Source organism: Vitis vinifera, chromosome 16 (genome assembly GCF_030704535.1).
Source record: "Vitis vinifera cultivar Pinot Noir 40024 chromosome 16, ASM3070453v1".
Taxonomy (NCBI): Eukaryota; Viridiplantae; Streptophyta; class Magnoliopsida; order Vitales; family Vitaceae; genus Vitis; species Vitis vinifera.
In genome coordinates, this window is record NC_081820.1 from 22,319,066 (window position 1) to 22,344,237 (window position 25,172).

At 36.5% G+C, this 25,172-nt stretch overlaps 1 protein-coding gene across 3 annotated transcripts in view; it reads right to left on the minus strand.

Annotated features, from left to right (window-relative positions):
* The window catches only part of LOC100248019 (tripeptidyl-peptidase 2), a 40,737-nt gene extending 17,189 nt beyond the window's left edge, over positions 1-23,548 (minus strand). For 2 of the 3 annotated variants that reach the window (XM_010664436.3, XM_010664435.3), the window contains exons 1-22: positions 23,033-23,468; positions 22,550-22,628; positions 22,400-22,473; positions 22,086-22,195; positions 21,901-21,981; positions 21,274-21,360; positions 21,038-21,180; positions 20,072-20,222; positions 19,841-19,963; positions 19,436-19,519; positions 19,130-19,317; positions 18,817-18,991; positions 18,596-18,717; positions 18,415-18,494; positions 17,676-17,734; positions 9,054-9,208; positions 7,332-7,510; positions 2,066-2,178; positions 1,829-1,999; positions 759-887; positions 562-662; positions 347-464 (exon numbers count right to left, since the gene is read on the minus strand). In XM_010664436.3, coding sequence (XP_010662738.1) covers positions 347-464; positions 562-662; positions 759-887; positions 1,829-1,999; positions 2,066-2,178; positions 7,332-7,510; positions 9,054-9,208; positions 17,676-17,734; positions 18,415-18,494; positions 18,596-18,717; positions 18,817-18,991; positions 19,130-19,317; positions 19,436-19,519; positions 19,841-19,963; positions 20,072-20,222; positions 21,038-21,180; positions 21,274-21,360; positions 21,901-21,981; positions 22,086-22,195; positions 22,400-22,473; positions 22,550-22,628; positions 23,033-23,372 — 2,862 coding nt within the window. In that variant the 5' untranslated portion in view covers positions 23,373-23,468. Of the gene's footprint in view, positions 1-346; positions 465-561; positions 888-1,828; positions 2,000-2,065; positions 2,179-7,331; positions 7,511-9,053; positions 9,209-17,675; positions 17,735-18,414; positions 18,495-18,595; positions 18,718-18,816; positions 18,992-19,129; positions 19,318-19,435; positions 19,520-19,840; positions 19,964-20,071; positions 20,223-21,037; positions 21,181-21,273; positions 21,361-21,900; positions 21,982-22,085; positions 22,196-22,399; positions 22,474-22,549; positions 22,629-23,032 lie in introns of all 3 variants that reach the window. The other variant, XM_059733805.1, reaches the window with a different exon arrangement.
* Positions 23,549-25,172: the final 1,624 nt, after the last annotated feature.

Below are 25,172 nucleotides of genomic sequence, written 5' to 3' on the forward strand. Positions count from 1 at the left end.
TAACAAGGAAAGATAATATACTATAAATACATTATATTTAACACAGTATTACAACCATAAAAACATTTCTTAGAAATCAAATTAAAGGTATTGAACTATTTCAATTCTTCTTATACACAAGCATGCTGGTATCAATTGGTCTGAGACTATATGGAAACCTCTATATTTATAAATCCAAAAAAAAAAAAAGTAGGGGTCTTGCATCATTCAACCCCCTAAATGTCATTAGTGAAACCAAGTAATGTGAAACAAAGTTACCTATCAAAAAAGAAGTAATGCAAAACAAAGTTAAGAAAAGGAAAGGGTTTCAACATCCATATAGTAAGGGTAAATAAAAGACAAGTACCTTGTTTGCATCTGAAATCATATAAAATTGAGACTCAAATTTAGTATCGTATATGCGATTGTTAAGTAATGGAATTTGAGGTTTTATTTCAGCTCCATCTTCCAATTTGAACTTGTAACTGCAGAACCAGCAGAGCAAGAATGGCTAAGATAATACTTTGCAGTTCAGTAAAAATGGACCAGGAAAACCAAACAAAAGTTAACATTGGAACGGACGTTAATGTCAATGCTAGAATCTGTTTGCCTGAGGGTAGTTTATCACGATCTGTTGGAAGAGCTCTAAGCTTAGCCTCAATAGGCCGATATGGAATTCGTACCTGAAAATTTAACAAAGAAAAAGCATTACAAATATATATAGAAATAAAAAGCAGACACACATGACCACCCATGTCAACACAAGGAACCCATTTCACCTTGTTTAAAACAGCAGCAGGGGCAAGTTTCTCAGATGATAGTAGAGCTTTGGCATCAATTCTGATAGGTGCTTCACTTCCATCAAGTACTACTTCCTCTTTGTTGATGTTAATCCCATGAAACACAATCTAAGAATTTAAATCAAAGCCACAGGTAAAGGCTTTTCAATAAAGAAATGAATAACAATTAACTTTATTATGATTCAAGGACACTTTTTCCTCTTTCATCTTTGTGAGACTAAACACTACTGAAGAATGAAACTAAATTCAAATAATGAATAAGCAGCTACTCTGGAAGCATTTAAAATTCAAACAAAATGTATTAAATCTAGGGAAACAAGAAAAAGAAGTAAGAAAAAATAGTGAGGACACATGACCATAAGAAAGATAAAAAACTGCAATAGGATAATTACAATATACCCTCTGATCAAATAAAAATAAAAATAATAATAATTACAATATACCCCAAACATGTTCAAATAAAAACTATGAATTATGTAAAACTGGAGTTATTCTAAAACAACACCATTTAATAGGAAGCAGGTATCAAAATTGACTCTGGCTATAACATTTCTAAAAGCATTTTAAGTACATTTTGCATCCACTGTTCTGCTTAATGGCCCATAAATGTGTGTGTGTGTGTGTTGTTTAGAAAGTAAGGAGCTGCTGCCAAAGACTAAACATTCTTTCTGAGAAGCTAATTATAATAATCCACTGGAAAAAGGATTAGCTTAAAGTAGTTGTATGTTTGTTCTGGGTGCCGCACCATTAATTTCACTGAAAAAGCGCATGCTTTAGATAAACACTCAGAAGCCCCAAATTAACAAAGCAATTGCTTATGAAACTATGTAGTCAGGTGTATGTGTAACTCCTTGATGAAACATATCAGTAGAAATGCATACAAAATAATAATAATAATAACAATAGTAGTGGTAGTAGTACTGCTGGTGGTGGTGGTGGTGGTGGAAGTAATTAAGTTCATAATGTCATTCATTAAGGAATGACTATTAATAAATAACATCAAGATTTAAGGGAAAAAGATATCACTGTTAAATTAAAAAAAAAATTACCTCAAAATCTACATTTGTGGCTCCATGACTTCCTATGCCACTTGACCAAAACTGAGCTATAGCTAACTCCATTGTTCGGCCACCCTCCACTGCAAAGGTGAAATTTTTTGCAGTGGGAGATGAGAATGTTGCAACCCTCTCCCACTTAATTGGCCTTTGCAATGGAGAAATCTGCATAAAATAAACATGTTAAAGAAGGACTAAAAAAGTGAAATAAACCCACACTACTTGCATTACCTGAAGAGTGTCGACAAAAAACCTTCGACAAGTATCGAATCCTGATGTCCGCATGGTGGCCTCAACCCAACTAGCACCCAGTGGAACCTCAATATATTTCCGTTCTATATGTCCTATTCAGGCAGCACAACCAAGAACAAAAAATGGAAAGAAAAAAAAAAAAATTATTTTCTTCTCTTGTAGCACATGGGAACAACTATGACAATTACTCATCAATAAAATTATCTACCATATTCAGCAAAAACCATCCAATACCAATAAATAATAAAGATGCTTCAACCATGAATAATTACTAAAGAGTTCACCGTACGATAAAATGAAGAAATTCTCTCCTTACAAAAGAAGATCCTACATTAAGTAAGATTAGAAGAAGCAACCATCAGAGGGTAATAAATAGAAGAAACATAGACCTTTTTTGGTGCACTAGAAGTATTCAATGGAATCATAATAACAAAGAAAATAGGAATCTACACAAAAACCGACTATTTTCTACTACTTAGGCTATCAATGAAGTCAAACAAAGAGCAACTAACAATCCCAACAGGACTCTAGACCACTTCCCAAAGGGAGTCAATGAAAGCTTCCTTCAACCTCAGTCACATACCATTGACCAAAAGAGGCAAAGAGCACATTCACCACCTTTCTCATCCTTTTATTCATGCCTAAGCCTTCCAATCCAGCAAGAACATCACCCACAGCAACTAAGCATTTTCAGAATGAACTGAAATACGGTTAGACAATTCTACATTAGTTCTCTCCTCTTTATTAATTGTTGTTAAAATTTTCTCTCATATTGCTTCTCGGGAAAATAAACAAGCACTCAAAGGACATGAACCCCACACCTCTTTTCTTGGAAAGAGAGAGATCCCTTGAGCCATCGAATTATAGAAAAACTTCACTTGGAATCTCCCCTTCTTCCCTTCCTTCCATAAGAGGGTATCCTCCCTTTCCCCTATCAAATTCACAGAATGAACACTCTCCATAAACGTATCCACCAGCTCTAGCTCCCACTTCTAAAAGGACCTTCTAAAACAAAGATGCCAAAGACCCTAACCTCTCTCAATCAGTCAAAGAACTGAAATTCTCACAAAAATAGGCTAGAGAGAGAGAGTTGATGAGGGAGACGTGATAGCAGCCCTCAAAGATCTAGATGGTAATAACACTCTGACCAATGTTTTCAAAACCGAACCAATCATCGAACCAGAAAAGTCACTAATTCATGGTTCAATGGTTCGACCGATGGTCGAACCACGGTCAAACTGGTGATGTCATAAATATATAATTTATATATTACATGAAATTAAAAATAATTATAAGAAATTAAGAATATATATATATATAGTTGAAAATTTTAATAATATTTCTTTTTTTTTTCAATTTGATATGTTAAATTAAATGATAAAGATAAATATAAATGTATTAATATTTAAAATTTTATTAAATAAAGCATATATAATATTTAAGTATCAAGATGTATTTAAGATGATAGGAAAATAATCATATTTAATTTTATCATGTATCTTATTATTTAAAAAAAAAATTAAATTGTTATATTAATTAATGTACATTATTTTCATACTTATTATCATATAATTAATATAACATGAACAGTTTATATTTATTTAATGGTTTTATATGGTGGAAATGTTTTTTTTTTATAGATAAAAGGAAATATATTGAATGGAAAGAGGAAGCACCAAAAACAGTGCCCTCAAAGTATACAGGGAGTATACAAAAACAGCCCAAAGGCTCGAAACCAAGGGTGGAGGAAAGAAACAACACTTCACCAACCCCTACTTAGAGCCTAGGCAATAAAAAAAACTAACAAGAAAAAAAGGGCTCAAAACTATAGACACCCTAACCCAAGACCAAAGATTACATACAAAAGAAAATTTCAGTCTTTGAAGCGAAAGCTCCTCATTCCCAAAAGCTAACAAATTCCTTTCTTTCCAGACTGACCAAAAAATACATAAGGGGGCCATTTGCCAAGCCTTTTTACAAGTTTTCCCCACAAAAGCTCCATGTCACCTAAGAGTTTCCTTCACTGAACATGAGAGAACCCATGCCACACCAAATAGGGAAAAAAGAAGATTCCACAAAACCCGTGTCTTTACACAATGAAGTAAAAGGTGATCCACCGTCTCTACTTCAGAGAGGCATAGAAAACACCTATTTGCCATAGAGTACCCCCTCCTCTGAAGTTGCCCAAAAGTTAAGATTTTATCCCAAGAAGCCTCCCAAGCAAAGAAGGCTACCTTAGGAGGTACATTCACCCTCCAAATACTATCACAAGGGAACAAATGAGAGTCTCCGAGCTCCAAAATAGAATAAAGCGACTTGACTGAGAAATCATCACTCTTTGAAGTTGTTCAAACCACTCTATCTTCGTCCTCCCTTTGCACCCTAAAGGCTTGGATCTTGAGCATAAAATGCTCCACCATCTCAATCTCCCAATCATTAAACGCCCTTGAGAAAAGAGGGGTTCAACCATCCCCATCACCGTCTAGATTCCAAACATCCGACACCCAAGCATCTTTAGACAGGGAGATGGAAAATAAATAGGGGAATGACTCACAAAGAGGTTCATCTCCACACCACTTGTCCTTCCAAAATTTCACTCTCCGTCCACTACCCACTTGGTAGGCTAATCTACTATTCAGAAACAACCACTCCTTTCTAATTGCTTTATATGGTGGAAATGTGGGAGAAAAGAAAATCAAAATTTAGATTATTATTTAAGTAATTGTACAACAATAAACACCAAAGTGAATAAGAGGTGCAGTGGTCCATCCCTTCCCTTTTGTAACAGGTGGTCTATGGCTCAAGTCCCCTTGGGTGAAAAAAAAAATTGTAGACTCTAATTGTTGGTTAAATACCTTGAAACAACAATACAGAGCAAATGGGCTTGGGCAATAGGCTTATCTGCAGCAAGAAAACCCATTTGAGCTTAAATGGTCGAGAATGGCTCAATAAAATTTTAGGTCAACCAGCCTTGACCTGTTCTTCAAGGAACCGAACAGTTCGTCCAACACAGTGATTCAACCATTGATTTGAGCAATTCAACACTGGCTCAAAATCCAAGCAGTTTGGTTCAACCACCTGGACTGGAAAGGCGGCCAGCCGATCCAGTCTGGTTTTTAAAACATTGGCACTGACAAACCCATCATGCCTTTATATGGCATTTTTTGACAACACAACTGAGACCTCAATTTTTGTTACGCAAATGAAAATATAAAAGAGTATGAATGCCACCATTACTTTGTTGCCCCCTTAAAAAGGAGAAAAGAGCATAAATATTTTAGGCTTATAATTCTGGTTGGCAATGTATATACACACATATATTATTGACCATAGTTGTTAACTCGTAATATGTATCATATATCGTTTTTCTATTTTTCTATATCATATAAAGTATTGCATCATGTATCGCAAGTTTTTTTATATAGTGAAAAATTAATAGAAAAAATATATAAATGTGTATATATCTATTGCAAGTATGAAGTATAGAGTAATATATAACAAATTTTATGAAAAATGGTAGAATCTAAAAAGTTCAACTATATCATATCATATGAAAACATTGAATATTAGAGTTTTGACAAGTTCAAATGAACAAGATATGACTGAAATAAATAGCGTTATCTCATAATCCACAAAAATAAACTTCTTCAATTTTTAGTCCAAAGTCTAATTAAGCATATACACTTCTTATGTTGTTGATTGATATATATACACCTTGATATGTTATTTTCAAAGTTCCAACTTTTCAGGTTTGTCATCATTCCTTCCCTACTAAAAAGAAATAAATAAATAAATAAAAGTGATAATTTTTATTCACTAATCACCATCATTTTCAATGTCAACATTCAATCTATTCAAATGAAAATTCTCCAATATTTATTGTAAAAATAAACTTACTTGACTTCCAATATAACATTTGATAACAAGAATGTTGTTTTTCATATAAAATCATTTTACCTATTTCCCCTTTTTATGATTAATTTTTAATCTTTTAATAAATTTTAAATAATCAATATAGTAAATTCTTTTAACAAAAAAATAATAATTTGATTTTTCTTTAAAACTATAGAAAATGGTCGAAGATGTATATATCATGGTATCATTATATCACATATCATATGTGTATCATATATGTATTATAAAATACGAATTGTGATACGTATCAATTTACATAAAAAATGTATTGTATCATCATATCGTATTATGTATCATAAGTTTTGATATTGATTGCAAAAACTTCATAAGCTTAGAATGTTTTTTCAATAGATAAGAAATATTCCAAATATGGTGTTAATTAAAAAAATTAGTCTTTACTCTAACACTAAGTTGAAAATTGGCTAGAATAGTTTAGTGAGCAAGCTCAAGATTTAGAAAGGTGATTGGGCAAGTTAACTTCGAAGCTTAGAGGAAGTAATATAGATGATGCCAAAAGGCAAAAAGAGTACATAAAACAAAAAAATTTCCATCCCTTTATCTAGAGTTCATCCAATCAACCAAATCAATACATTGAAACCAATTCGAAGATCTTCTAGCCCCAAGCAAGAGGGCACTTAAGAATGACATTCTAAGAGGTTGGTCCAACTGTTTTACATTTTCACATGATCGTCCATTTCTCTCTTCCAAATATTCTAAAAAAGGAAAGGCACAAAGGAACAATCCCCTGCACGCTCCAATGGTTCTTCCCAACAAAACTTCTATGCCAACTTAGAGAGTTTCTCCTAATAAAGACCCCATACCCTTCTCACACTTCATAAAACTTCCATCCTTGTTCTTCCTTCCCATAATTTCTCTCAATGACCTGCTTCCAAAAAACTCCCCCCCAGCACAAATCCTTTTTTTTTTCTTTTATAACGAGGAACCTTCCACGGCCAAACCCTTAGGACTCTCCATGGGGGCCCAAACCCTCAAGCACAAATCTCCAACTCCAATTTCCAAGGAGAGCCTGATTTAATGTGCATAACCTATTTGAATCAATGGTCTGACTTACCAGGTGGTCCTCATAATTACATGGGACAATTCATGCAACTAGAACATGCACGAGAGCAAATAAATATGCCCAAGCAATCTTTTTAGAACAACATAAAACAACAAATTTAAAAAGGGATGCAAAGGATTGCATAGAAGCCTCTTATTAACATCTAACTCACATACTAGCATGCAAAAAGATAAATGAGTTCTTCAAGGTATTGACATGCATTAATATAATAACTAATCTTAACTTGATATTAGGTTCCAGGGAAATCACCTGGCAAAAATGTCATCCCTGAAAACGAAACTATCGGAGGTTGATTTTTTACAACCATGGGTTTTGTTATAGTTATAGGAATTCTAAAAAGAGGACCTCGCCAGGGTGCTTTGCAATCTACTCCATAAATTTCATAATAGTGTAGGCCATCACTAAGATTGGTAGGATCAACAATTACGCTGTAAAAAGAAAAGAAAACAAACTTGTCAACTAAATATGGGTATTGAAAACTAAATTCATCTCTGTATTCAAGAATAAGATAAATAACAACAAACAGATTAATAAAAAACATGTGAAATATCCAAAATTTCATGATAGGACAATGATATCTGTACAGTAATAAAAAATCGAATAGGAAGGGAAAAGGAGAAAACAGCTACCATATACTTCTGTATGCAGGATTTCTTGTATTCATGAGTAAGTTTCAATTGGTAACAGAAATATCACACATACGCTTTTACTCCTGATAACCAGAAAATCACGTTGTTTTTACCTTTTCTTTTCCTTTTAATATAACTAAGAGCCATACAAGAAGCCTAAAACAGGCAAACCCTAGTACATAGGGAGTATACATGGAAAACCCCCAAGAAAGTAAATAGGGAACAAAAAAGAAAAGAAAAAGGACAAGGCAACACATGAACTAATTGACAAGATTACCATTCACCAACACAATTAGGCATCATGAACTCCACAACCATACCATAACTTGTTACATGCTTGAAAACAGAAGGATCTCCAACCATGCACCAAGAGCACCATGTAACTGACTGAAAATCATTGTCAAGGTATTATATATATTAGGAAACACATACCATGCGAAAAAAGTAGAAAGGCCAACACTAGGTAGCAACATAAGTCAGGAGTATCTTGTGGACACAACAGTCTTGAGCACTATAGTTTCACCTAGACTTTTTTAATTGCTACCCTCTTCAAGAACCTATATAGCTTAGCCACAAAGAACTGAAGGTGGCTTACTATCAGCTAGTGAAAATGCCCATAGAACCCACAGATGAATGTTTTTTCCCCAAATTCCAAGCACATGCTAATTGAAAATCAAGAACCAAAAATAAAAAGATAAATATAATAAATTATATATGTGTGTGTGTATGTGTGTGTAAGTATATATACACATATATATAAAATAAGTGATAAACAAAACACTCAAATTAATTACACAACGGAATGCTTCCACATATTTGCTTCACCAAGGGATCACATATGGCTTGACACTAAACAACTCCTCTTCCCCCCACCACACAGAAAGAAGGAAAACACAAAGTATGACTGAATGCATGAACCACCACATGCACACATGTGCCCACATACAACCAAAAGCATGTTTGTACTGATATATGCACATATGCATTGCTGCAATATACTTCAATCAGCATAGGCATGCTTAAACTTGTTCACACCCATTTGGAGTAAACCCACACATACATGTCATGTAAGTTCTGCTGCAGTATACTTCAATCCAGACATAAGCATGCTTGCATGCATGCATTGCAACAACTGCCTTTAGGCCATTTATTCCATTTGCTGAAATTAATGTCACAACATGAGGAACAGCACAAGATGGTATAATAAATTCTCAACTTCTACAATGCAGAGAAAGCAACAACAAAATCATACAAAATGAACTGCTTACTAGTCACAAATATATCAACTAGAAGATAACATGAATACTTGAAGAAAAAGAATAGTTTAGTAATGATGACTAACTTGAAGCTACGCCCATTGTGAGTAAGAAGGAGATACTCAGGAGCCCTCACAATTGCCCTCTCAGTGGAATGTAGCTCGATACACTCCTCAAAAGGAACTAATTGTTCCAAATTACTTGCATCATCATGGAACTTTGGCTCAACTTGCACTGTCCACTGTCAAGAATATAATGTTAATTTATCAATAAAAAGACAAACTTTGTAGATAATCAGAAATCCAGAGGCAAAAACCTCTTGCTGGTATTTGTTGTACAATAGAAGCAACCACTAAAGTATAAAACAATTCATACAACCTTATTAAGTAAACATAAATTTTCAAAACTTACTCAAATACAGTAAAACCTTTACAAATAAATTTTCAAAAAATTAATAATCTCACTTAAATAATAAAATCTTTTAGTCCTAACTCAAGCTAGTACTAAATTAATAAACTTGCTAAATGCATAAGATAATAATTTTTTTAGAAAACCTTAAGGGCCCAAGGAAATATAAATTAATAACTGATGAAGCACATAAAATATATATGTTGAATATAATGTATTTATAGTATATAATCTTTCCTTGTTAATATAGGTCACATGTATGGTAGTTAGGACTCCTAGACTTGTATATATATATTTCTCAATTGTAAGTAAATAGATGAGTGAGAATTAAGGTTTTTCTTCTTTTTCTCTCTCTCAACATGGTATCAGAGCCAAGGGAGAAAACCTAATTCTTTCCTGTTTCCCATGTCATCAACTCCGGGAAACCTTCCGGTGACCGTGTTTCATTCCGGTCACCTTCCCCATCTCCCAATACTTTCCGGTTAGTCGGATCGTTGTCAGAAAACACTCATCGCCGGCGAACTTTTCTGGCGACGTCTTTTTCCGACACCGACCACACCAAGAGGAGCGCTTGGAGGAGATCTCCAACTTTTGTGAAGGCACTGGAACCAAAAGATCATTCACGCGCCGGCCACGTGCAATTTTCCGGCCGGCGACTAAATCTCACGCGCCGGCGCGTGAGGACTTTTCCGGTAACGCGCCTCCTCCTCCAGCTTCGCCTAACGCCGACCAGCCTCCCTACCTCCCTGGTTCTCCCATCCGAGCCCTACAAGTACCTCTTTTGGGAATTTTTGTCTCCATCGGCCCTCCAAACAGTCTTTCCGACGAAGCTCCGGCTACTTTTTCTCCACCCCAATCCCTGCACGTGCCTTGGGAAGTGTTCTTCTACCTTTCTGGTGGTACCACGCCTCGATCTGAGGCCGTCTCCCTTTTTCGGTGGTGCCACGCCGCAATCTGAAGCCGTATTAGGGCTCTGTTCGATCCAAACATACTTCATTCTCCAGATAAGTGGATATGGCTACTAAAACTTCCATTTTTTCCTCTGTCATATCTGGATCTCTTATGATTACTTCAGAGAAATTGGTTGGCAGTGAAAATTATCTTTCCTGGTCTGCCTCTGTTGAACTTTGGTTTATGGGTTAAGGATATGAGGATCACTTGGTTACCCAGGAGGCAGATATCCCTGAGGTTGACTGCGTACAGTGGAGGAAGATAGATGCACAGTTATGTAGTGTATTATGGCAATCGGTTGATCCTAGGATTTTTCTTCATCTACGGGCCTACAAAACTTGTTTTAAATTTTGGACTCAGGCCAAAGGATTATACACGAATGATATCCAGCGTCTTTATAAGGTGGCTTCTGCTATTGTCCATATCTGCCAACAGAACTTGGATCTATCTACTTATATTGGTCAGATTGTCTCTCTTAAGGAGGAGTTCTTGACTGTGATGCCTCTTACTCCTAATGTTGGGGCTCAACAAATACAGCTTGACAAGTTCTTCATGGTCCTTACTCTTATTGGCCTCCGTCCGGATCTTGAGCCTATCCGTGATCAGATTCTTGGTAGTTCATCAATTCCGTCTTTGGATGATGTGTTTGCTCGCCTCCTCCGTATCTCGTCCACTCAGACTTTGCCATCTGATAGCACTTCAGATTCTTCTGTGTTAGTTTCTCAAACTACCTCTTGAGGAGGACGCAGTGGTACCCGACGTAGAGGCCAATGTCCTCATTGCACCTATTGCAATAAACTTGGCCACACTCACGATCGTTGCTATCAGTTACATGGAAGGCCTCCTCGCACTGCCCATATGGCCCAGTCCTCTGATTCTCCGCTGCCTCAGCCTCCGAGCTCCTCCGCATCTCAGACATCTCAGGCTTCTATTGCCTCTGTTGCCCAGCCTGGTAATGCCTCTGCCTGCCTTACCCACGCATCTTCTCTTGGACCCTGGATTCTAGATTCTGGAGCTTCTGATCACCTATCTGGTAATAAGGATCTTTTCTCCTCTATTACTACTACTTCTGATTTACCTACTGTTACCTTAGCTAATGGTTCTCAAACTGTGGCTAAAGGTATTGGTTTGGCCCTTCCTCTGTCTTCTCTACCTCTCACTTCTGTCCTTTATACTCCTGAATGTCCTTTTAATCTTATTTCCATCAGCAAAATCACTCGTACTCTTAATTGCTCTATTACCTTTTCTGATAAATTTGTGACCTTGCAGGACCGGAGTACGGGGAAGACGATTGGCATAGGACGTGAGTCTCAAGGCCTCTATCACCTCACCTCGGATTCATCTCCTGCAGTTTGCATTTCCACTGATGTTTCTCTCCTCATTCACAATCGTCTGGGCCACCCTAGTCTCCCTAAGTTCCAGAAGATGGTCCCTCGTTTTTCCACTTTGTCGTCGCTTCCGTGTGAGTCATGTCAGCTTGGGAAACATACTCGTGTCTCGTTCCCATAGCGTTTGAATAATTGGGCAAAGTCTCCTTTTGAGTTTGTCCACACTGATGTTTGGGGTCCTTGTCGGACTGCGTCTACTTTAAGATTTCAGTATTTTGTCACTTTCATTGATGACTATTCTCGATGTACTTGATTATTTTTAATGAAAAATCGAGCTGAGTTATTCTCTATTTTCCAGAAATTTTATGCTGAAATCCAAACCCAGTTCAATATTTCTATTCGTGTGTTACGCAGTGACAATGTCAGGGAATATTTTTCAGCCCCATTTACTTCGTTTATGTCTCATCATGGGATTCTTCATCAATCTTCTTGTGCTCATACTCCTCAACAAAATGGGGTAGCTGAACGCAAGAATCGACATCTTGTTGAGACAGCTCGTACTATCCTCCTCCATAGTAATGTTCCTTTTCGTTTTTGGGGGGACGCTGTTCTTACCGCTTGTTATTTGATTAATCGTATGCCCTCCTCTATCTGACACGATCAGATTCCACACTCCCTTCTCTTTCCTGACCAACCACTTTATTTCCTTCCTCCTCGTGTCTTTGGTTGTACTTGCTTTGTTCATATTCTCACTCCTGGACAGGACAAGCTTTCCGCCAAAGCCATGAAGTGCCTCTTCTTGGGATATTCCAGACTTCAGAAGGGTTATCATTATTATTCCCTTGAGACTCATCGATACTTTATCTCCGCTGATGTCACCTTCTTTGAGGACTCACCATTCTTGTCCACCACTTCTGAGTCTCTTCCTGTTTCTGAAGTCTTGCCCATTCCCATTGTCTCCCCACCTGATGCTATGCCTCCTCGACCACTTTAGGTTTATCATCGTCGCCCTCGTGTCGTTGCTCCTCTCCTTTTTGCTGAGGCACCTGCTGACTCACTTCCTCTCCCTTCGGCTTCACCTGCCCCAGCTCTGCCTTCTCCTAATGACTTACCCATTGCTGTTCGGAAAGGTACTCGCTCTACTCGTAATCCTCATCCTAATTACAATTTTTTGAGTTATCATCGATTATCTTCACCCTATTCTGCTTTTGTTTCTGCTATATCCTCTGTTTCTCTTCCAAAGAGCACCCATGAAGCTCTTTCCCATCCAGGCTAGCGACAGACAATGGTGGATGAAATGGTTGCTCTGCACTCTAATGGCACTTAGGATCTTGTTGTTTTACCCTCTGGTAAATCTACCGTTGGCTGTCGTTGGGTCTACGCAGTTAAGGTTGGTCCTTATGGTCAGGTTGATTGCCTTAAGGCCCACTTAGTTGCTAAAGGCTATACTCAGGTTTATGGTTCTGATTATGGTGACACATTCTCCCCTGTTGCCAAGATTGCTTCTGTCCGTCTGCTTCTCTCCATGGCTGCTATGTGTTCTTGGCCTCTTTATCAGTTGGATATTAAAAATGTCTTCCTTCATGGTGATCTTGTCGAGGAAGTTTATATGGAGCAACCTCCTGGTTTTGTTGCTCAGGGGGAGTCTGGTTTAGTGTGCAGGTTACGCCGTTCTCTATATGGCTTGAAACAATCTCCTCGAGCATGGTTTGGCCGTTTTAGTTCTGTTGTTCAAGAGTTTGGCATGCTTCGCAGTACAGCAGACCATTCAGTTTTCTATCATCATAACTCTTTGGGGCAGTGTATTTATCTAGTTGTTTATGTAGACGACATCGTTATTACAGGCAGTGATCAAGATGGTATTCAGAAACTAAAGCAACATCTTTTTACCCACTTTCAGACCAAAGACTTGGGGAAACTCAACTATTTCTTGGGAATTGAGATAGCTCAATCCAGTTCTGGTGTGGTCCTTTCCCAAAGGAAGTATGCTTTACACATCCTGGAAGAAACCGGTATGTTAGACTATAAACCGGTAGATACACCTATGGATCCGAATGTCAAACTTGTACCAAGACAGGGGGAGCCTTTAGGAGACCCCGGGAGATATCGACGGCTCGTAGGTAAATTGAACTATCTCACCATTACTTGTCCAGACATTTCTTTTCCTGTGAGTGTTGTTAGTCAATTCCTACAATCACCATGTGATAGCCATTGGGATGTCGTAATCCGCATTCTTCGATATATCAAAAGTACATCAGGCCAAGGTGTGTTGTACGAGAACAGAGGTCATACTCAGGTTGTTGGTTACACAGATGCAGATTGGGCTGGCTCACCCACAGATAGACGTTCCACTTCAGGGTACTGTGTTTTTATTGGAGGTAATCTAATATCTTGGAAGAGTAAGAAACAAGATGTAGTGGCCAGATCTAGCGCTGAAGCCGAGTATCAAGCTATGGCTTTGGCAACATGTGAACTCATATGGTTGAGACATCTTCTTCGAGAGTTGAGATTTGGAAAGGATGAACAGATGAAACTCATCTGTGATAACCAGACCGCATTACATATTGCATCCAATCCAGTCTTTCATGAAAGGACCAAGCATATTGAAGTTGACTGTCATTTCATTAGAGAGAAGATCGCATCAGGATGTGTTGCTACAAGTTTTGTTAATTCAAATGATCAACTAGCAGACATCTTCACTAAATCTCTCAGAGGTCCTAGGATTAAATATATTTGTAACAAGCTTGGTGCATATGACGTATATGTTCCAGCTTGAGGGGGAGTGTTGAATATAATGTATTTATAGTATATAATCTTTCCTTGTTAATATAGGTCACATGTATGGTAGTTAGGACTCCTAGACTTGTATATATATATTTCTCAATTGTAAGTAAATAGATGAATGAGAATTAAGGTTTTTCTTCTTTTTCTCTCTCTCAACAATATATATATATATATATATATCAAACAAAAATTCATAATACAGTATTGAATAACTTTTACAACTTCTACTTTTCTCAATTCAACTCTTTCTTGGAACCATCACATACTTGAAACATCTTTATCTTCTAAAGCATTACATTTTAACACCACATCTCCTCCTTTTAGGAACGTTTATATCTTTTACAATTAATAACCATGACTTCTTTTTTAGGGTCCTTAGGCTTCTATATATTAACTTTACTGCATCCATTGTTTTTGGATTTATAAGTCATACATATACAAGTAATGTATAATAGAAACATAATACTCTCTCTAAATTAATAAATATTCATTTATCAATAAATCAATAACCCTACTAAAATACTATTTTGTCTTGGTCTCAATAGTATTATTTGATTGGGGTTTTACTTAAACTCAGCACCACAAATACCAAGAAGCACCAAATAAACACAAAACTGTTGCATGAACAATATTTTGCAAGACAATGCATAAATGAAATGACATTCCAACAAACTGCCAGTATTTCAAATACAATTTCATATTCGCTAATTGTACCTAATCCAAAATTGCTAGGAGTTGGAGAATCAAACAAAGAACATCTCCACAATCAAATAAATAGATTTGTTTATTAGGGTGGTTATTTAAAATTTCACACCAATAATTTTTCAATGCAGAAATATAGCTTGTGAATGCAGTTTAGACCAGAATGCTAATCTTGGAATGGGTAGTAACAGATTTTCACCAGTTCAATTCATGTTTGTGATTTGCAGTCAGAGATAAAGCACATTTTTTTTTTAAATAAGAAAAAACATGCTACATAAAAATCAAGATGAAGATGGCCAATTGTGTGTCCTGACTAACAGATGAGCAACAGGTGAGCCCAATAGCTGTTCCCATCCCCATCATGCCATCACTCCTATCTACAAACACAATTTTGTGTGTCCTGATGAAGTGTGTTTTAGATACATAGCACCTTTGTGTCATATAATAAATACAAAACAGGGAATGCATGTGAGGAGAAGTTGTGTGCAAATGATATCAGTTTCAAACCTAACCAAATTTCTTTTTCTTTCTTTCTTAATATGGAAACACAAAATTTACTAGAAAACTCTGAAAGGGGGAGCATTGACTAGGTACACAGGAAGCCTACAAGGATCAGAAGAAGAAGAAAAGAAATAAAAGCAACTGAGAAGGCCTCACAAAGGTCCAAAACAAAAGCCTCAAGGCATCCCCAACTTATCACCAAAAAAAATAACTAATAATAATAAACATATAAATAAATAAGCCTCTCCCCTGCCTTTGGCCCGACAAACAAGAATTTAAGGTGTATTTCAAATTTAGCACCAAGCCTTCAAAGGTTCTCCAATCCCACTCCTTTCATAAACACCAATGTAAGCTCAGATGAAACACCTTCCACATTTTCCATTGACTATTTCCAATATAGCTGCCATGCAAATTGGTCACGGTATCTTCACTAACTTGATAGAACTCAAAAGACACCAAAAATGGGAAGTTACAAACGCCATAGCTACCCAACATCTCAGTTAGTTCAGCCTTTTGTTTGCACATGCAGAACTAGTTAACAAGCACACTCCTTTCCCAGTCAGCTGATCAATAGTAAGGATCCTCTCCCACAGCCTTGCACACAACAATTCCACCTTGAATGGAGCAGAAGACCCCCATGCCCAACACAAGGGCAAACAGACATCGAACCTTGGAGAGAGTACCTTGCAGTAGGATTTTACTAAGAAATAACCCCTTCTGAACACCTTCTTTGCTAACTTGGATTCCAATTCTGCCCAGCAACAATCTAGAACTGCTTGAGAATAAAAACTCCACAGATTCCAGCTCCCTGTCATCCTCTTATGATCATCATGTTCCAATATTGACTACCACCTTCACCATTTGTTGTGGTACAGTATAGATCCAGAAAGTTATCATTAAGGAATTCTCCATAGTAAACAGCACACCAGAGCTTGATCCTAATTCCATCATCCACAAAGATACTAGCAGGACTATGAAAATTGGCTTTCCACAAGCCCAACCAAAGGCTCTGCTGTCCCACCTCTTTTGCAGAGAAAAAGTTGACCAATTAACCAAATGATATTTCCTCTCACTCCCCAAAGCCTCCAAAGGAAATCTTTCTGAAGCTTCACTAATCTGTTCTATATTGATACCAGCATGATAAAGGCGGAAATAAAGTAAACAGGGAGGCTCAAAATGGCATTTTCGTCAAAAATAAACCTAAATTACAATTGCCTTGTTAGCCTTGCAAAATATCATTGGCATACAACAAATAAGATTCCTTTCTCCTCCCCACTTTAAAACCCTGGATGAAACCTCCCTTCCATTGCTCTACAAATAAAAGCGACTTGAGGCTTTCATTATTAGAGCAAAGAAATACATTGGAGATTACCCACATACCCCTCAAACTATGAACATTATCCCCAAGGGAAAGAGGAAAAGGTTGGGCAAAAGATCATTTCTGACTATTTAATCTAAAAGTCTCACGCAAAACTAAAGTAGGGTTCATAAAAGGGAGAAAGCTTATTTGCTGTCACATGATTGACAAATACCTATATATTTTTATTATTAAAAAAAAAACGAATTCTAGAGAGCATCAAGCAAACCATGCTTTCTGGTACGGACTGTTGTGCAGTGAAGAAATAAGCTCAAAGATGGGTTAGCTGAATGAATACTCAAATGGAAGAAATAACAGCACAAGAAATCCATATTTGTTGATTAACACATTTGCAAGAAGTTACAGGGAGCACTAACAATGAGATCAGAGAAAGTCAGGTAAGATGGTTTAATCATTTTTAATGATGAATGACTACAGCACCAGTAAGAAGTAAGCATAACTGATTGAGTTCTATAAACTTGAAAAGCAAACAAACTTATAAATTTAAAGTGTGTAAAAAAAAAGTGACTCATTTCACATTAGGAGACTCAACTGGCTTAGAAAATTTAAAAAACAAAACCAAGGTATCATAGTCAGGGTCTTTTTCGTTTTTAAATAGAAAAGCAAGTCATTGAGATGAGTTTGGAAATCCATGCAAATCAGTTTCAAAATCTCACCTCAGTAGACTGATGGCAGCGACTAGCTTCCCTTAAGTAGATGCCCCGTGATGTAGAAGCTGCAATGAAAATGCATCATAATAACAATGTAATTTCATTGCAAGTAAAATTCTTAATCTTCATACAGGTGCAAGAAGCCTGGTCATAGGTGAACCAATTATTGAAACGAATTTTTTTTTTTTTTTTTTTTTTATAGACAAAGGCAGATTGAATTAATAAACGCCTAAAAACCAGGGGCGGTGCGTATACAGACAATATACGAACAAAACCCAACCAGGCTATAGAAAGGAGAAACAAGACCTACAATAGGGAGGCTAGTCTCCATCAAGGACACCCAAAAATTCACAAAAGAGGGATTGTCTAACCCCAAAACCTGCTGATACGAATTAACTGCTGGAACATCCATAGACAAGAATAATTCCAATGAATAGGCTTTATGGGGCTCGATACTAACAAGTAACAAGAAGAACCTATTTCCTTAAACAATTAGGACCATCTGTATAACCACATAATCAGTATGCTTAGAGCAGCTTCTAAATAGGATTCACATGTATGATATGTCATATCTAAATATTGCTTTTATAAGCACACAGATATGATATGATAAAGCATAATGCACTTGCAAAATCAAAGAGGCACATGACAGTTTAACTCAATTTGGCAGGGTGTGACGATAGAGAGGGAGGGCGAGAGCGAGAAAGAGCGAGCAAGCAAGAGAGAGAGAGAGAGAGAGGCTTACTTGATTTACCAGCTTCATTAATCTTTATTTGATACCAAACATTTGGAAAATCTCGAGACTTTTGAATATATCCATGTGCCCTATGATGCAATTGTTTTCAAGATTATTTCCAATTTTACTTAAAGCTCAATCTATTTCTCATAATTAAAAAAACATCAAAGGCCCAAAGTGGCAATCTAACTTGTCAACTTGCATAAGCCCTTGCCCAGTGGACAATTTATCCTCTGGCAAACCACCCACGGGGACAGATGTGTTCTCAAGAGCCCTCCGAACACTGTATGGACTCACTGGAATGCCCTCAGCCTGCACAGGCCATGATAAATTTTTGAAACATCAGTTAGACATGCATATAAAGTGTGATGACAGAAGGACAAAAACAAAACTAAATCATGTGAATGGAACCTTCATTGCACTAATAAGTAATGCAATTCCTCCACAAGCGGATGGAGACGACATTGATGTTCCATTCATAAGCATGCGTCTTTGAAGAGTCCATGTAGGCACAGGCGCTACAGCTCCACCTGGAGCACTTATGCAGACACCAAGATCACCATCAACTGTTGGTCCTCGGCTAGACCTGCACCCCATTTCATTCAGCTATGCATTAAGATTCAAATCAAAACAGTAGCATAGTAGAAGGGACCCATTTTCTAAGGTCAAAACAAATGAATAATTTACTGCCAACACAAAATTTTCTTAAGGGAAGATTGTATACCAAGTGTATTCAAGGCCTTCAGATGGGGGTTCAACTACGCAATGAGCTCCAGCAGCCATTGCAGGAGATACATATGCACCAACACCTATAATGCTTGAAGTGGTACCACCAGGTGAGCCCACAGTGCTCAATGCTGGGCCACTGTTACCAGCACTACTGACGAATATCAAATGATGCTTATTCACCGCCTAATGTTTAATAAACATTGTCACCACAACTTAATAGAGGGAGCATGAAAAATTAATGAAGAAAAGAATTTGTAAATCATCATGCCAATAATCAAATATCAAGTTTTGGAACTCATACTTCATTAACAAGGTCAACAAATCGTCCATAATCAGGCAGCATTGTAGGTTCTCCATAACTCATGTTGATGAGATCACACTTGTGCTGCAAATAAAATGCACAATATCCATCATCAAAATTAACCCTACAGCAAATTAATTCTAGAATGGAAGTTAATCGATAAAATATTTATATATGTCACATAGCCAATGCCTGAAGTGCTCAAAACATAAGTTAGCTAAGCAAGAGGCAAAGTATAGAGACAAACAGCAGGAAGAGTATGGTGAAAGTATTAGCTGGAAAAGAACGTCCCCATAAGTAGGAAGACACAATGTACAGTCCTTGAAATCCTCCACAAGAGAAAAAGTTACATGGGTTACTTCTACAGAATCAATTCACCAGCATCATAGGAACTATAAAGCTAACCTCCACAGCAGCTATTAACGCTCTGGTCAAGCCTGTCCCTGTTTCCATTGAACCTAGGCGTGAGTCTCCAATTTTACAAGATATTATTTGTGCTCCAGGTGCAACTCCATTCAACAATGGTTCCTGTACAACAATGGCATATTTCAAAAGGTAAATTTGTTTCGTATAAAAGAAATGCAGGAATAATGCAGGAATAGAGTATGCTATTTTCGAATGTTAATAGCATATTACCTTTGGGTGAAAAGCAGTAGCAATACCAGCAACATGAGTACCATGGGGGGAGCTATCTGTCACAATACTCAAGATATTGCCTTGATCATATACATTAACGACACATGAGCAGGCATCTAGTTTGCTAAACACGCCAAACTTTCTTTCAATCCTGCAAAGTTAGTGTACATGGAGCTAGTTAAACATTAAATTTGTTGGAGACAAAAAAACACCTTCATCACCAACTCCAGCACATTGATGAGATAAAAAATAAATTAAAAAAAAAGGAAAAAAAGAAGAAGAATAAGATATGATGGAAGAAAAAAGAAAAAATAATAATAATAACAGGTCGGTAGCAATCAGAATACATTCCTAAAATTAGAGGACTGAACAAAGTAGCCAGAACAAAGATTTGAAACATCGACATAAATTCTTGTTTCTGGGTATATTTGTGTTTGAGCTTCACAACTCTCTGCATGACTATTGTTTAGACAAGGCCTTTCCTAAGCTGTTTATCTTGGGACCTTATGGGAATTTAGAAGGCAAGTCATGCCTTAGACAAGTGAAATGCCTATCACGAGCAACATAAAAGGTTGTTTCCAAGTGCAAGTTCCATCTCCAAGATCTAGGGCTGGACTAGAAATGAACAGAATCTTCAACATCATGCAATATCAAAATCAATTTGAGCTTTGGAATGCAGGCAATTGATTTTATGTAAGCCCCATAAAGCACAGTCAAGCCCCTCTCTTTTCTCCAAAATAAATCAGAGGGAGCAAACTTCAGATGCTGCATCGGAAAGTAACTCAGCAACTGTTTTCATACAATGGTAATCTACCTTAAGCCAGAAAAACTGCATCAAAATTAAAACTTCTATACAGAAAAGATGTTTCATCTTCATTCAAATAAATCTTATCACCATATAAAACTATAAGAAAAAAATAAAAGATTTTCCAGCACACAATATTGTTACTGGTGGATCAAACATACCTATAATTAGTTAGGGGTACAAAATCAGCAAGTTTCCCACACCCTGGGTCATCCTCAAGACTCTGTGTATCAAGAGCGACCCTCCATAGTTCTCCATCATTCCAGACAACAGCATCTATAATAGGTCCCTTGTCATCATAGCTCTAAAACGTATAAACATGGTTACTTACAATTGAAGCAATAAAATAGTCAAGTGGACTAGATGAGAAAAGTAATTCAAAACACTCCAAACTCACTTCAGCCTGTTTCTGGAGGAAGTCAACTCTGTTTTGGAGGTCTTCACGAGCCCTTTTCAACTGTGCATCCTCCACTTTGATGTGTTTCTGGACCAGGCAATTTACAACATTATAATAGCTGGTGACAATCATGGTGCAGGAAATGCAAGTGTACTGAAGCAAGAATGTGTCAGCAATATACTACAGAGATGCTCTGAAGACCGCTTGACCTTGTAAATAAACTATTTATAAACTTTTTTATAGACAGATGGAAAATTTTAACCTTATCCACAATCTTCTACCATTTTATGCAGTTAGCATACAGAATTGACTCCATTCCATATCACAGGCTTTTCTTCTTGAGGAAGTTGGGTGAAAATTAGCATCTCCAGATGAACATGAATGCAACGAGACACAAAAAGTAAAATGCCCTAGACATCAATAAAGTATCATAAAACATTAACTTACAATAAGGGGTAGTGACAATATTAATAGTGCATCAAGAATTGAATGATGTTTATTATAATTTGCAGGTCTATTATGCTGAGTCACTGACTAATTAACAACAGAAGTTAGTGCAATAAGAAATAGGTGATTCGGGGAAAAAATGCAATATGGAAGAAATTAAGTAATAGAATTATCCAAAACCTGGTCAAATTCATCAAGATTCTTTACAGCCTCAGCTATTACTTCCTGGTGCTTTTCGTCCCACTTTTTCCTTCTTTCTTTCTGTCACAAAATAATTAAGGGGAAGAGATGAGAAGTTAGAACTGAGGTGATCTCAATCCAAAGTATCAAATCAATCAGTCATAAGTTCATGATTACAGTCTAACCTTCAAACGAGAAGTCAATGTGTCTGTAAAAAGCTCATATACCAATTTATAACCCACATGCCACTCCCCAGAAGGGTTCTTCCACGAAGAATTTACAACCAGAGTTGCCCCTATTACAAATTTTATGATAAAAGCAGAGAATGTGTGTGAGGAACATACAAAAATAATAATCTTTATAATCAATAATAAATCCAAATAATATTAATTTCATCACAATCAAACATTTTTATTAATGTGTACATTTGAAAATACAATTCTCAGGGTTATTTTCATGCTCAAAAGTATGATACAGGTCAATGCTATAAGTCAGAAACCTGATGCTCCATGAAGACAACCGTCTGAATCAGCCTTCACCACAGTTGAGGTATCAATATCTCCACTGCCAGTGCTGATAAAAGAAAAATTACTCTGTAAAATAAGTTCTAAAAACCATGGGAATCTATGATCAAGTAGTTTTATAATACCAATCAAGAACATCAAGGATCTTCGGTTTCCCGTCTGAGGTAACTTGTAACCCAGCGGCAGCTGGGTCTACACCGGAATCTGGAGAAAAGCAACACTTTAAGATCAGATATACGATCCAGCACAACTCAAGAGATAAGCACCCCCAACGTTCGACTCTTTTAAGTTTTAGCATGAACAACATTTCAAGACACCATGGAAAAAAGCTGAAGGTTCACGTCTGATATCTTAAGAACCAAAACAACATAAACCCAAAAAAATAAAAAAAAATTAAGTTATCTTACATTTTCCACCACTTTCTCAGGGCCCAAACAAAAACAGACCCCCCAAAAAAGAAAAAAACGATTAACACCCATATCCCACTTAGTGTTCCTTCTCCACTTCCCATAAACCAATAGATAAACCCAGAAATTTTTTTCCCATTTCCCATCACTTTCTCTTCACCCAAACAGAACCAGAACCCCCAAAAGAAATTCTCAAATTACCAAAAATAGCGATAACAACCCCACGGCCATCGTACTCAGGATGCGCCTCGACGAATCGATCAGCAGCAATCTCCTTCTTAGGCATCAGAGAAGCCAAAAACGTGGACTCACTCAGCTTGAAAGCACGAAGAGCACCGTTGTCATCGGTAGAAGAAGACGTTGTATTGATAGAAGAACAAGGCATTGCCCTCAGCGCCCACTCTCTCTCTCCTCCCTTTTTTCTTCTTCTGCTAAGCCTCCTGGTAGACTGAATGATTAGTTTCGAGCAATGACGATCGAGAAATGTCGGACCCCAAAAGGGCGACTTGCTTGGGTTAGTCGCCCATATTGGGTTTTGCATTTGTGGCTTTGTGAAGGGTGTTTCGGTAATTTGAGTGCTTTCCGGTGGCGTTGAAATGGGGGCGCCGCCACGTTCCGGAATCTTTAGTGGTTGGTTGCAGTGGGTTTTAGGGTGGGTGGGTTTGGATGGGGTTATTCCCGTGTGTGTGAAATTACTGGATTTGTCCTTTTGCGTGATTTATTCACAACCACGTAGTAGGATTGGAATCATTAGATTTTAAGCCACTTGGGTTCTCTAACCAATCAAAATAATATTTTCCAAATAATTATATCTCACTTTTTCAAAGTAATAACGGTAAAAATATTATTACCAAGTATCTCCACAAAAATATGATATTCTCTTTAATAGTATTATATAATCAATATTATATTCAAACTTTACGTGCCCATGGGTGGCAAGAAAAGTTCATAAGAATAAAATAATTTATACGATCATGGCATAGTTGGATTGGATTTTAAAGTCCCTAAATACCCTTAATACAATATTTTTTTTGTCATATTGCTTATAAGCTTATGGCTATCTTGACATTCTATTGGGAATAAAAAAATGTAAAACGTACGGATATTAATTAGTTTAAATGAATGATTAGATACAAAAACTTAAATGATTACAATACGGGGAAAACTTAATATATTTATTAAAATTTTAATTTTTATTATTAAAAATAAATATATAAATAATGAGATTAAAATATAAATGAATATAACCAAGGTGCAAAAGATCGTATATAAAGTAATAAGGTTGAAATATATATGTGGTATGTTGATTGATCGTATTTTTTTCTAGTTATTTTTTTTACATTATATTCATGGTATACATTACCAAAATTTTAAAACAGAGGTTTTTTTTTTTTTTTTTTTTTTGAGACTTGTTGGATTATTATTTTTTTTTCTTTCCTAAAAGTTTACTATGTTGGTTTAATAGAAACTAATGATCAAGTAATTAACTGCAAAAAAATAGGGTGAAAATAGCAATTTTAAATCAATAAAGACACTTTGTGGGAACTTTTAGCACCTATTCTATAGGGAAAAAGTTGTCTTGTCAAGCATAATAGCTTTTTTGAGCTTAAATTCCTTGAAAGACATCCTTAAATAACTTTGGCAGACCTCTACTTCGGATTCTTGCCAAAAGACATTTAACTAAGCAAATGAAAACTTGTGGGTAGTCATGAAAAATTATGGGCAAGTGAAAAACATCTCATGCAAGCTAACATGGAGTACAGATATATGCATATGCTAATATGGATGTTGATATTTGTGGCTACTATTAAGATTTGCTATGGTTACCTTCTTACGCTTTTGATAAAATTGTAAGTTGTAGTATGTTTTTGCTAATAAACTAACGCCATACCATGGTTTTAATTTTGACAATAAGGTCACCTTAGGAACCTTGAAATACAAAATGAGAATAGAACATCAAATCTATTTTTATTAATTAATGTGTTTAGATTATTTATAGAATGAAAATAAAAATAAAAAATTCATTAATATTGAGACCAAATATCGCACTTACTAAGATTTTAATACCTTTTTTTTGTGGTATTACGATTTACTTTTATTCTCATCATATTTTTAGTTCTACTCTACATACTAAACACAACCTAAGAGAAGCAAAAGATCCGTTGAACAAGTAGATATGGTTGATATAGCTTATGAGCTGAGTGAAACTACCCTTATCTCGTTGATTCTAAATGCAGTTCTACTCACCTATTAATAAAAGAGTTATAATTTTTAATTTTCTTGATAACTTTTCCATTGGATTTAGAGATGGATTTAAGCGGTATCTGTGATAAGCATAGAC